The sequence below is a fragment of the Pseudophryne corroboree genome, chromosome 6 (genome assembly GCF_028390025.1).
Source record: "Pseudophryne corroboree isolate aPseCor3 chromosome 6, aPseCor3.hap2, whole genome shotgun sequence".
In the NCBI taxonomy this organism is placed as follows: Eukaryota; Metazoa; Chordata; class Amphibia; order Anura; family Myobatrachidae; genus Pseudophryne; species Pseudophryne corroboree.
The window spans coordinates 659,267,715-659,282,273 of NC_086449.1; the positions used below are offsets into that span (position 1 = coordinate 659,267,715).

General features: G+C 47.2%; 1 protein-coding gene and 1 pseudogene across 3 annotated transcripts in view; one reads left to right on the forward strand and one right to left on the reverse strand.

Annotated features, from left to right (window-relative positions):
• Positions 1-4,247: 4,247 nt before the first annotated feature.
• Positions 4,248-4,366, reverse strand: LOC134937910 (5S ribosomal RNA; annotated as a pseudogene).
• Positions 4,367-11,568: 7,202 nt separating this feature from the next.
• The window catches only part of WWC1 (WW and C2 domain containing 1), a 389,991-nt gene continuing 387,000 nt past the window's right edge, over positions 11,569-14,559 (forward strand). The window contains exon 1 of one of the 3 annotated variants that reach the window (XM_063928228.1): positions 11,569-12,369. In XM_063928228.1, the coding sequence (XP_063784298.1) occupies positions 12,251-12,369 (119 nt within the window). In that variant the 5' untranslated portion in view covers positions 11,569-12,250. The remainder of the gene's footprint in view (positions 12,370-14,559) is intronic. The other 2 variants (XM_063928229.1, XM_063928230.1) reach the window with 2 other exon arrangements.

Below are 14,559 nucleotides of genomic sequence, written 5' to 3' on the forward strand. Positions count from 1 at the left end.
TTGGAGGTTATGTGAAGGCAGTGTAAAGAGAACCACGGCTGCTGACAGGGCCGTCTTAACAACAGTGTAGGCCCCTGGGCACAGCAATGCATTGGGCCCCCTACCCATCCTCCAGCGGTAGGGGTGGGGGGTGGTATCAGCATCAGCTTTAATGTCCCGCGGGCGGTAGGGGGTGTTCTATCTTCCACTCAGCATGTAGGACCTGGAGCAGTCATTTCTGCTAATTGCTCCTTTACTGCACAGATGGGACTAAACTGTAGAAGGGGGCATTGGACTGGATGAAGGGGCCCCGGTACATGACTTCCAGGGTGGTAGGGGGTGTTTAATACGTAGGGGAGGGGTGGATAGTGGAGTGGGCTTAATAATTATCATTTTCTAGTGGGACGGCAGCTTGCTTGCAGATATCTCAAGTTCCTGAAAATATATTTCTTAGCTTTGAAATGGATACAAAAACTAGAGAGTCCCACCTTTCAGAGGGTTCTATCGACTTGGGGGTCAGAGTTCAGGAGCCAGAGCAATTCACCAATGAAAATCTAAAACTGCATATTAGGCATGTGGAGCTGGAGCAGGGACCAGCTGCTTGAAGGCTGATATCTCTGGTTCTGAGCATAGTATAGACAAGCTGCCAGTGTCCACTGAAAGGGGAGAGTCACAGCTTTTGGATTTTACCCTCAGAAAAACTCTAAATCAGACAGAACCCAAGATATCTGGCTGGGAGGTGCAAAAAACAGGCTTGGATGGGGACCACTGCTTTCAAGTTGGATATCTCAGGTTCCACAGGGCCGATTTTCAAAAATCTGGTACCCCTGGAAAGAGGGGACCCTCAGCTATCAGACTAGGGCCCTTATACTCTTGGGGCCCTTGGGCAAGAGCCCATTGAGCCCATACGAAAAGACAGCCTTGGCTGCTGATTAAGGAGAGGGAGTGCCGGCCAATCGATTTGTAAATTTATATATATATATATATATATATATATATATATAAAATCCAGCAATTTTAACCGGCACTCCATAAAACAGTAACAGATAGTACCTGGGTGCCCCCTCCGAACCTCTAGGGCACAATGTACAGCAACACAATTTTTGAGAGGCACTCCTCGGCTTTGTAAATAATTTCCACAGCTACAACTGCATGCTTTCAACGTTTCAGGTGCACTTTATTAGCACCTTTCATCCTGACGAAAGGTGCTAATAAAGTGCACCTGAAACGTTGAAAGCATGCAGTTGTAGCTGTGGAAATTATTTAGAAAGCCGAGGAGTGCCTCTCAAAAATTGTGTTGCTATATATATATACATATATATATATATATATACACACACGTTACATAGAACTCATACCCCCACATACACACAAATACATAACATACACATAAAACACATACATACACACACATAGAAAATATACACATATACATACTGCACACACTTACATGAAAGCCTGCCCTGAGTAAAGGGGTGAGGACTGAGGATGCCACAGCCAGGAGATATTGCTGGGTGCCAGGGACACAGTTCACCATTAGGCCCCGCTCCCACGGCAAAAATGCCGTGATTCGCGGGTCGTCGGGAGGGGGCGGAGCCAATATGACGTGAATCTATAACAATTATCTCATATTAGCTCCTCCCCCTCTGCTCCGACTCCCAAATCGCGGTATACAGCTACAAGGGGGCGGGTCTCCGAAAGCCTGCCGTAGGGCCGGACAGCGGGCATTGAAAACAAAAAACATTCGGGCCACCCCCCTATTCTCTCTCTCTTCCGCCCCCCCCCCCCCCCCCGCCCCTCTCCAGCCCAGCACAGCACAATGCCAGCCAACGGCAACAGGAGAAGTCGGGGTCAAGGCTCCACGCTGCAGCAGGGAGGAGAAGACTCCCGGCTGCTGGGGAGGGAGGATTCCGAGCTGCCAGCGGGTGTGTGATGTCCCGCTTGCGGCTGTTTCATGTGGCTCCCTCCCCACTCCTCACGGGTCAGCGGCTGATACAGGGCAGAGGTAACAGCAGCACCAGAGCGGTGCAGAGCAGCTTCGGCTGGGGGGCCCCCTATGCCAGGGGGGCCCGAGGTACTGACCCCCTTGGCACCCCCCTTAATCCGGCTCTGTATATATATATATATATATATATATATATATATAAAAACATACATATAAGCGAATTGTCCGGAACCGTCGGGTCCTTAGTGACATTAATGTGTTCTGAATGTGTATAACCATGTACTGAATGCCCCAATTGTGGATCTAACAGGAAACCTTATGGTCGACAGAAAACCTAGTATTCGTCGACAGCAGGGAGTAGTAACCAGGCAAAATAACATTCTTGCGACCCCGAGGGGTCCGAGGGAAGTATACATAAATAATTTTAATAACACTCCCCCACATATACTACCATGTCTGTGCTCGAGCTACAGGCCCATGGAACCGTACCATACATATACATATAAATATATATACAGGTATAAGGCAGTTACAGCATGTTAATTTACACCCAGTAATAACAGTTGGGGCCGACAGGGTCACCCACATACTACTGTGTCTCCCATACAGTGTTTACTTTTGACAAGCATACAACTACCGACCTGTTGACTCTGTATCAAGTACCAACAGGCGTCGGCAAAGCCGACAGTGATCCCCATAGCTGTTTGTGACAGAGCACTCACGCGTGTCGACACATGTGGACTATAGTGGGTATATCGGACAGGGAACACACAGAGAAAATATGCACAACAATGATTACATGCCCATTTCTAAAAAAATAGTGCTATATTTCCCTCAATGTAACACAAAAAATACGGTGCCCCCCCGTTTGCACTGTACACATTTTTGGCGGGGACAGAGAGAAAATGGCGCTGAACACTGTTGTGAGGGCTAAGCCCCGCCCCTTCTTGCGCGCTTCAGCCCTATTATAATATAGTTTTTATATGCAGGCAGGGGACCGTATATAGTGTTCGCGCACTATAAACCTACTCAAACAATACATATATTGCTGTCCAGGGTGCCCCCCTCCCTGCGCCCTGCACCCATGTGAACCCGTTGGCGTGTGGGAGCAATGGCGCGCAGTTCGACCGCTGCTGTATACTGGCGGGGGTATTGTAAACGGTGCCCGGGGCCTGAATATGTGTTCTTGCCAGTTAAAAGAGACCCTCAGTAACTGCTGCCCAGAGCGCTCCCCCCCAGCGCCCTGCACCCTGTGAGTGCCGTTGGTGTGTGGGACAATGGAGCGCTGCGCTTACCTCCATTACTGAAGTCTTCTGCCATCTGAAGCCTTCTGTTCTTCTAATACTCACACGGCTTCTTTCTTCTGGCTTCTGTGAGGGGGATGACGGCGCGGCTCCGGGAACAAGCAGCTAGGTGCACCAAGTGATCGAACCCTCTGGAGCTAATGGTGTCCAGTAGCCTAAGAAGCAGAGCCCTTGAACTAAGAAGAAGTAGGTCTGACTTCTCTCCCCTCAGTCCCACGATGCTGGGAGCCTGTAGCCAGCAGGTCTCCCTGAAAATAAAAAATCTAACAATAAAGTCTTTAGAGAAACTCTGTAGAGCTCCCCTAGTGTGTGTCCAGTCACTCCTGGGCACAGAGTCTAACGGAGGTCTGGAGGAGGGGCATAGAGGGAGGAGCCAGTTCACACCCATTCAAATCACACCCATTCAAAGTCTTATAGCGTGCCCATGTCTCCTGCGGATCCCGTCTATACCCCATGGTCCTTACGGAGTCCCCAGCATCCTCTAGGACGTATGAGAAAACATAATAAAATATTATTAAATAAGTGACTCCCAGTGTTTCTTCCAATAGTTATTAATATGTACAATCAAAGTCGTATATGTTGCACCAAATTGTGCATCATAGCATGAAGAAGACACCTTTGGAGTGAATAATGATCAAGGTAATGTTAATTAGAGCGACAATCTCTTGTGTTTTGTTTTTCTATCAATAACATATAAAATTCATTGAAGTATCACATGCTTAGAACAAAACCTGGGTCTGTTCTTATCATCGATCAGCAGCTCTTATGTTATTAGTACCTATTCGTATTGAATTCTGTGTTGATATATGTTAGAAGTGAAGTTTGTGTGAATTAATGTTGAAGATCACAATGAAACATGAGAATCAGAAAGACAGAGAGAATACCAGACCCTTCTGCTTTCGCTCATCTGTTGCCATCGAATGAGCAATGAGAGAGTGTCATACACCTATTTTATTGGTATTGAAAAAAGTAAGGTACACTTCTGCTTTCCCAGGTGTTTTGGTAGTTCAGCCTATGTCATTCTACAGTACTCGATATTCCCAGAAGGTCCCCCTTTCCGGTACTGATCAGGCCCAACACTGCTTGGCTTCCAAGATCAGATGGGATCAGGCATAACCAGTGTGGTGTGACTGTAGAAGATGGATAAGCGTCACTGATAGTCACCTATATTACCTGTATTGGATGACAGAGTGTATGTTGAAAAAGTGTGTGTGTGTGTGTGTGTGTGTGTGTGTGTGTGTGTGTGTGTGTGTGTGTGTGTGTATATATATATATATATATATATATATATACACACACACACACAGAAAAATGAAGCACTGGATCAATGTGGAGGACAAGAATTAGAGACATTGGCCCTCATTCCGAGTCGTTCGCTCGGTATTTTTCATCGCATCGCAGTGAAATTCCGCTTAGTGCGCATGCGCAATATTCGCACTGCGACTGCGCCAAGTATCTTTGCTATGAAGAAAGTATTTTTACTCACAGCTTTTTCATCGCTCCGGCGATCGTAATGTGATTGACAGGAAATGGGTGTTACTGGGCGGAAACTGGCCGTTTTATGGGAGTGTGGCTGAAAACGCTACCGTTTCCGGAAAAAACGCAGGAGTGGCCGGAGAAACGGGGGAGTGGTTGGGCGAACGCTGGGTGTGTTTGTGACGTCAAACCAGGAACGACAAGCACTGAACTGATCGCACAGGCAGAGTAAGTCTGGAGCTACTCTAAAACTGCTAAGTAGTTTGTGAGCGCAATATTGCGAATACATCGGTCGCAATTTTAAGATGCTAAGATACACTCCCAGTAGGCGGCGGCTTAGCGTGTGTAACTCTGCTAAATTCGCCTTGTGACCGATCAACTCGGAATGAGGGCCATTGAGAAGATAAGTTTTACACTTCTGCTGTCCAGTGGGAAGTCTCTGTTGTTTGATCAACATTGCAGAGCACAACCATATACTGGATGAGAGAGTGTGAAATTGAAGAGTTATAGAGAAAAGTATAAACTAATTTTGTATTTAGTGAATCAAATTGTCAGAAAAAATTCAAGGTAATAAATATCAGATCCTTCAAATCACAAGGTGCTAGTTGTAACGTGTCATTGTAAACAAAAGAAGGGGGAGGGGAAAAATCGGTTTACCATTCCTTGAAAAATGCACTTACATCCTTATAGTCTATTACAAGATAAATGATACTTAAGGTGCATACACACTGGGTGTTTTTGCCCAGCGTGTATGCACAGCAATGATCGCTGACATCGCTGGGCTGAAAAGCGCTCAGTGCATATACACTGAGCTATTTTCCCCCTTGCCCAGCGATGCCAGCGGAGGTGAGCAGCTTTCCATAGCAGGACGCTATCGAAAGCCGCTCACCCCAACGTTCATCTACTGGTAATACCAGTAGATGAACGGCGGCCGCCAGCGATGAAGCACACTGGGCGGCTTTGAGCTGAAAGCAGCTCAACACACCAAAAGTGATCTACTTTCAGCTCAAAATCGCCCAGTGTGTATGGGCCTTTAGTCTGTAGTAATACCACATCAGCAGACTATGTATCCCAAAGGTGAAAGTGTTGCAAATTCTTCAAGTAAAGAAAAGAGCAATTGTATCTATCACATACAGAGAGCAACATGCATAATTAGGCTGCACTAAAAATGATATATGAATGTATTCAGCCGATTATATAGATCTCTCTGTCACATAGAAATACATAAATATAAGAATCCAGAAAGTTTAACCACACATTATTGATCCAAAAGACAGGATACTTAATTATATGATTGAGTTGCAGAAAGAAAACAGTGCATTTGAAATAAATCCTGACAGGTTGATTTGATCACAACCAACATGTACTTTGGAAAATCTGAACCCAAAATATATCAACAGGTATGCCTGATAGTCTGCTGATATTGTGTAGTCCCTGGTAGCAGTCACGGTCCTCACTATGATGGTTCAGCACCTTAAATCCGTTTATTCAAACTCTTAAAATAGACGCTGATATCCCACCACCTTACTATGCATGAAATACATTTGTGGAATCCATATACTTCTATCAGTTGTTATCCAGCTATTGCAATATAGGAATGATATTGTCCGGGCGCACACCTGAGTGTCCGACCGGATGCACACCTGTAACTGCGGGAGTGTGGGTAGCCGTCGGCGGTGCCCGCCGGGATTCGGTGGGACTCTGTGCCCAGAGAGATGTGCTGTGCTGCGGCGCTATGTTCCTTTCCTGCCGGGACGCTGTATAGGATGCAGGCCAATGCGCCAGCGAGAGGATACAGCCTCCCGTGCTCCATGTCCGTGTTAGTGGAAGCACAGTGCCGAGCCGGAAGTGGATGTACGTTTCGCTCGGAGGGCTTGTTCACCTGATCGTCTCAGGTAGAAGAACAAAACACAAGAGATTGTCGCTCTGATTAACATTACATTGATCATTATTCACTCCAAAGGTGTCTTCTTCATGCTATGATGCACAATTTGGTGCAACATATACGACTTTGATTGTACATATTAATAACTACTGGAAGAAACACTGGGAGTCACTTATGTAATAATATTTTTTTTTTATCGTTCTGAAATTGAAATTTTAATATGACAGCATTAAATATGAATTTTTATTATATTCTCTATAAAAAAAAAATAAACTTTTTTCATCGTATTACGACCAAAGTGTGCCCCAGAAAGACCAAACAGTCTCTTGCCTCTATACAGTCTCTAATGTATTAATATCCTTTAGAAGATATGGCCTCCAGAACTGAATACAGTATTCTAGATGAGGTCGTACCAATGACCTGTACAGTGGCATTATTACTTCTTTCTTTCTGCTGCTGATTCCCCTCCCAATGCAGCCAAGCATCTGACTAGCCTTCCTCATTGCCTTGTTACATTGCTTACCTGCCTTTAAGTGATCTGAAATAGTGACTCCTAGATCCCTTTCCTCCTCAGTAGTTTCCAGTATAGTGCCATTAATACTATATTTAGCCTTAGGATTTTTGAGACCCAAGTGCATGATTTTGCATTTTTTGGCATTAAACTGTCACACTCTTGACCATTCCTCTTGTCTACCTAGATCATCAATCATTTGTTTTACCCCACCTGGTGTGTCTACCCTGTTACATACAAAAAAGCATACTTTCCCTTTAAAGCCATTTGCAATGCCACCAATAAAGATATTAAAAAGCACTGGTCCAAGGGGGTCATTCTGACCTGATTGCTTGCTGCAGCTTATCGCAGCGCAGCGATCAGGTCAGAACTGCGCATGTGCTAGTGCCGCTGTGCACCGGCGCATGGCTGACAGCTGCTGCCTATCATTGCCTAGCGATTGCCTCTGCCTGATTGACAGGCAGAGGCGGTCGCTGGGCAGGAGGGGGCGGCACGGCGGTGTTTGGCTGCCATTTTGTGGGCATGGTCCGGCCAATGCAGACATGGCTGGACCGTGAAGGGGGCGGGCCGCAGCAGCTACGTGACATCACACGCAGCCGCTGCGAGCCGGGTAGCGATGAGTAGCTCCCGGCCAGTGCGCAAAAGCTGCGCTGGCCGTGAGCTACTCCTGAAGTACAAAAGCATCACTGCTGTGCGATGCTTTTGTACTTCAGTGACGGGGCAGGGACTGACATGCTGGGCGTCCCCCCGCATGTCTGTGTTCCTGATCGTAGTTGTGCTAAATTTAGCACAGCTACAATCAACTCGGAATGACCCCCCCCCCCCCCCCCCTTCAGTACAGATCCTTCCATGATTACGGTATCCGTGATTGAATCCCTGCCTCTGCCACGGTAACTAACTGGTGTGAGTCCCCCCCCCAGCCCCCGGAAGCGTGGTAAAGTCACCTGGGCCGGTCCAGTAACATCCCAGTATTTACTGCTTAGGGGCTAATTTCATTTTGTCCCATGATACCTGCCACCTTTTGCGTTATAACAAACGATAACAGAGGCAGGGATGCCCCTTGACTATTCTTTATCCCATGCCCAGCTCTCCTTGAAAGCGAAGTTTGAAAGAGGTTACAGATGTGTCCTCACTCATACACTGTAGCTCTAGTCGCAAATAGACCAGGTCCTGGCTGACTTGGCTGCGCCGAGTGTTTTTCTCTCAAAATGTGCAACTTATTTGCATTAATAATACTTAGGGCAACAAAACTACATTGCTAGCTGGCCCTCATCAGTTTGATATGCGACATTTGTCAGATGTTTTTCAAACTAAGAGTGTCATTCTGAGTTGATCGCTAGCTGCCGTTGTTTGCAGTGCAGCGATCAGGCTAAAAATCTGCATTTTTGCACATGCGTATGCACCGCAATGCACACTCATGATGTACGGGTACAAAGTCCTTTGTGGTTTTGCACAGGTTCTAGAGAAGCTTTCAGCCGCATGGCACAACGCAGGAAGATTGACATGAAGTGGGAGTTTCTGGGTGTCAACCAACCGTTTTTAGGGAGTGCTTAGAAAAACGCAGGTGTGTCGGGGAAAACGCAGGCATGTCTTGGCAAACGCTGAGCGGGTGTGTGACGTCAAAAGCCGTCCCACCGTCATTAGATTCAACGCACATGAAGATTAACTACAGGGCTGGTCTTGTTTTGCACAAAAAGATTTTGCAGGCGCTCTGCTGCACAAGCGTTCGCACTTCTGCAAAGCGAAAATATACTCCCCAGTGGGCGGCGGCAATGCATTTGCACGGCTGCTAAAAACTGCTAGCGAGCGAACAACTCGGAATGACCCCCTAAATCCTGTGTGGCTATAGTCGCAGCACAGCGTCTCTATTATACTGCGAGTGGTGTTTTGCTGCGTTTGCGATGCAAATAAGATGAAAAATTGAAAGAAAAAGACTATGGTACAGCGCTCGGAGTGTCTCAGACACAGTATGGCATGTAGCCGCTAGGGAATAGGTGATTGGGGTGTCTCATGGACAGAATAACTACAATAGACACTATCCTTGCCAGACAACTTGTAAGCAAATGGACTATTCTCACTTTTTACTTTTCAGTTGCACCCAATGGTATATGCCACTGTCCACATTTTGTTCCTGAATGTCAGTAACTCGTATTCAATTCTGTGTGATGGGAGGGTCAGGGAGGCCGTGCACGTTATGGTAGAATATGTTACAGTACATCACTATTGCCAGTTTTACTGCACATCTCGGATGGAAAATTGGCTTAGTTGATTGCAAAATGCCTCCATTTTTATGCCACTTCAGGGCCATTGCTGCCAATTGAATTGTCCCCAGTGAGTGGAAATTGATGTATAACATGCCTACACTTTAGATGATTTTTATTAATTGGTCAATCCACTTCTACCAAATTACTAATGTATTGAAGGCCCGATTCCGCATGGAACGCATCAACATTCCTTCTGCATTGTGTCCATGCACAGAAACCTCACCGCGCGTGCGCACACAGTGAGATGCAACAGCATCTCACATATGCGAACGCCTCTGCCTGACTGCACGTTTGTGGAGCGGGAGTTGATGCAGCATTTAGGGGGCGGCATTGGGCAGGCGCGGTCCAGACAACACAGGCGTGTCCAGACCATTTGCCGGGTGGGCTGCGGTGGCTGGGTGATGTTCACACGCAGCTGATGGGACCCAAAACATGGCAGTCCTCCATCTGCCGTAGGGGCTACCCTCAGGGCCGAAACTAGGATTTTCGTCACCCGGGGCAAGGCAGAAAATTGTCTCCCCTCTCCCAAAAAAAACAAACAAAAACAAACTCTGTCAGACTAAAATAATCATATTATCAAAAAATGCGAAAAAAGAAGATACTATTGGACAATATTCCCCTATGTGCCTCAAATGCCCTAAGCGTCACATGCCCTACCAGCGTGTTCAACTACATGCTCCTTTGTGTGTCCCCATACATTGCACTATATAATAACACTTCATCACTCCACTACATTCCCCTATCCCCTATCCACTGCACTACATCACTATACTACATCCCCTACACGCTGAACTACATCACTGCACTACATGCCCCTATGCACTGCACTACATACCCTATATGCTACACCACATCACTACACTACATCCCCTTATATGCTACACCACATCAGTGCACTACGTGCCCCTATATACTGCAATACATTACTACACCTATAAGCTATATACCCTATAAGCTACACCAAATCCCCCCATCTGGGAGGCAAAGTGGAGGTTGATACTGCTAACTGGGAGCACAGTGCGCTTCTATAGCTTGTACAGTGCACCACACGCTAGTCGCAGCACTGCATGGCAAAGAAGAGAGTTTAAGACAGTAGCAGGCATAGGAGAGATCCCAGGTACTGGAGCTCACCTGCACAGCGCCGGAGACAGCTGCGGGCAGACAGGTGGGTCAGAAACATTGCCCTGGGAGCTGTCTGGTGTCTCACAGGAGCAGCACAGCACTGCTGGTTGGAACCCCCCCCCCCTGCTCCTCTGTAACTCCTTGGCACCCCCTCAAATCTAACACCCGGGGCGCATGCCTTCTTAGCCCCCCCCCCCCCCCCCAATTACGGCCCTGCTACCCTTATCATGTGAGTGTTTTGCTGCTTAGCGAAGTGCTCGCATGTTAGCGGAGAGGGAGGACCCGGCATGCAGGGTGGACTTGCCCTGTGCTGGGCGTCCCCCTGCATGTCAGTGTAAAGGGTTGTAGTTGTGCAATTTGTCGCACAACTACAACCCATGCTGAATCAGGCCCTTAGTGCTATTGTTTTGCTAGAATAACTCAGTATAGCTACTCTTCTGAACACTTTTTGTTGTACAGCATCAAGCCTGCACATTTAATATCCTATATAAGAAAACGCTAACGCTGCTCCTCATCTCTATGGGGAGAGGGGGTACTCAAGAGTTTTGTGCGCCGATGGCCACTAGATAGCATCCGATGGAGCAATGCTAGTGATGTTCTGTACAGGCGAGCACAGCCACCGGCACTGACATTACTGTTACGTTGTTTCATCATTTTTAGTGGCTGGTAATTAGTATTTTATAAATACAATGTAACATAAATGAAACATTATAAACCTAGGCAGCGCAGCAGCCACCCCCCCCCCCCTGAAAAAATAAAAAAAAATTGTACATATAAAAATACTTTCTGTACTATTTAGGCAAGGACTATAATGCAGCTATAAGCATGGCGTTTTGGCAAACTCCAGACAATGCTCCAGTTTTTATGACATTTTATCTATTCTGTATGTTTATACAGCAGCTGGTGCCCTGAATCTCCCAGATAGATACTGTGATATTACACAGTGTGATCCCTGGCTGCTGTGCTGTGAGTGCTGATCATGCCTCATCCTTACAGAGAGAAAGAGAGGGAAGGGGGAGGCGGGGGGAACCACCATCTGTGTCATGTGCCTCATTATTCTTGCATTTACAGGAGCTCTATACGTGCAGGTCTATTACCTGTATTACAGTAGCGCCCTGCCGTGTAGCTCTATTACCTGTATTACAGTAGCGTCCTGCAGTGCAGCTCTATTACCTGTATTACAGTAATCACCTGGATGACGTAGCGCCGGAGTGTCAGAGCGGCTGCAGCCGGGAGATCACGGGGCAGAGGCTGCTCACAGTGCTCAGCGCGTCCCCTTTAAGGCACCGGCCCGGAAGCCCCTAAAATAGCCCAGCGGTCCCGGTCTCTCCCGTACCCCCGGCGCTGTCACCGTGCAGTACCGGCCGCAGCGTATATACACTACACGGTGTTGGGGACATGGAGGATCCCGCACGGGCACCGTGTCCTGCAGCTTCTTCCTAGTGGCCGGAGAGTGATCGCGCTGCCCGGAGCAGGCTCTGGGGTGACCGGCATCAGGGGATCCCACGTGTAGTGACGCCCGCCGGCTGGGGGCAGTGCTCGGTCCCCGGGGCCGGGGATGGACAGCTGGGCTCCCAGGGACATGCAGCCCGCCCGCTTCCCCGCCGCCGCCGCGCACTTGTTGATCGCCCAGAGCAACTTTCCTGCCGGGGAAGCGCCTGTGTGTGGCGTGTAGGGGATCCCGGCTCATCGCCCCGCCGGCCACACGGACTCCTCGCCGCCACCTCTGGGGGGACTTTATGGGGGATATAACCCGCTCCGGAGATGCTACGGAAGGAGTTACCCCTGCCAGAGGGCTGGGAGGAGGCCAGGGACGTGGATGGCAAAATCTATTACATTGATCACAGCAACAGGACCACCAGCTGGATAGACCCGAGAGACAGGTACAGTCGGGGCATGGGACCCGGGGCACATCGCTGCTGCTTCGCTGTATATGTACACTACCGGCTGCTGCACTGCCCTGTATACATCACCTGGCACACTACCGGCCGTACTGCACGGCGTACATCGCACACTGCTCGGTGCTGATGGTACACTGCCGGCTCTGTGTAGGTGAAGGCAGTAGAGCAGCCACCATTAGCTACATTATTGCTGTGTGAGTTATGCTAGTGTTCCTGGCGCTGTACGGCTGTATTGTATTACAGGAGGGGTAGTCGGGCAGCAGTGTGACCTGCGCTGGAATCCGCTCCTCGGCTGTGTCCTTTTATTTATTCTTGCGTTTTATCGGTAGCAGGAATTGGTTTTCCAAGTGATACTATTTGATCATTGGTTATTTATACACTAAGTGCTGGAGTTTGATAAGTGTCAAAAGTTTGTTCCACTTGTGAAAGTTTAACATTTAAACAAAATTGTTGGATATATAATAATGTACAATGTACACAGAAAAGTCGCAGGGATCCAAGTTTAAGATTTGCTAACCTATACCCATTCACATTTGCTGTCCATTAGTCTAATCACAGTACACTTACTGTAGATCAGAACATTTTCCATAATAAATACAGGATATGGTTTTGGGGAGGGGATCTGTTTGGGGTGAATGAGGTTATCACCAATTTTTAGTTTTTGACATATGGTTAGATTTGCCCATCATAGTTTGGCTGCCTTTTAACCACTATGTAATATGTGTAATACTGTATGTTTATAAGCTTTGCACCTGCCCCCCATTGTTGTGCTCTTCTAATACTGCATATGAAATATAGTGATTCTTATTTAAATTCATCTTAAATGCTATGAGGTTGTATACCCACATATCGTGTCTGAAATGTGTGCATGCAAATTATATTTGTGACCAGGATGTTTTTATAGTTGTCGCACAGAGGCCCTCATTCCAAGTGGATCGCTCGCTAGCTACTTTTTAGCTCAGCCGTGCAAACGCATAGTCGCCGCCGACGGGGGAGTGTATTTTCACTTTGCAGGAGTGCGAGCGCCTGTGCAGCAGAGCGGCTACAAACGCATTTTGTGCAGAACAAGACAAGCCCTGTAGTTACTTATACTGTGTGATGATTGCTGCGACGAAGGTCCCGGTATTGACGTCAGATACCCGCCCAGCAAACGCCTGGCCACGCCTGTGTTTTTCCAAACATTCCCAGAAAACGGTCAGTTGATACCCAGAAACTTCCTATCACTTCCTATCAATCTCCTTGTGTCTGCCAGTGCGAATGGAAGCGTCGTTAGAACCTGTGCAAAACCACAAAGCTCTTTGTACTTGTACGATGCGCCTGCGCATTGCGGTGCATGCACAGATTAGCCCCATTCTGCCGTAATCCCTGCGCTGCGAAAATCTGTAGCGAGCGATCAACTCGGAATGACCCCCTGACTGAGGAGTGAATTTGCTCAGAGCCTGACTAATATTGAGATGGTTTCCTCATTAATGAGATCTATCAATGTTACTTACACACTGCAAATATGGGATTTAATTATATTAAATATATTGCATTAAAATCCTAAGCACCACAAATATTTAAGTTGATCTTGTAGGTTGTTCCTAGATTCATCAGTTTACACTGTAATGTAATTATGATCTGTCAAATGTATAATCCTTTTATAGCACTGCAGACACTGGGGCTTTGAAAATAAAAGAACCACAATAATGCTCGGCCAAAAAGTAGGCCAGTGTATTATCTTATAAACTTTTATGAGAAGTTATCATTAGAACGGCTCAAATGTTTTACTTAGTATTCAAAAACTAACATGTTAAATACTATGGGGGATATTCAATTTGCCTCCGAAGAGACATCGGGAGTAGAAACCCTCGATGTTTCTTCCGGTGCTGCAGTTGGGCTATTTAATTAGCTTGGCCGGTAACGAGTGCAGTTACACCCGTAAACACACAGGTTCAGTGAAACTTGTGTTTTTTAGGGTGACATAGCCCTGTTTTCGGATGAAAACGGGGCTGTTATCGGGCATTTTGCTTCGCCTGCCTCCGCAAAATCCCCCATAAGCCGCGGCACGCGTCAGCTTATCAGGGCTAATTGGGTAGCCCCCGGTGGCATCACTTTACACCCGCAATCGTTGCGGGCAGATTGAATATCCCCCTATTAATGTACAGTATATGGCAGTGTGTGGTATTGAGA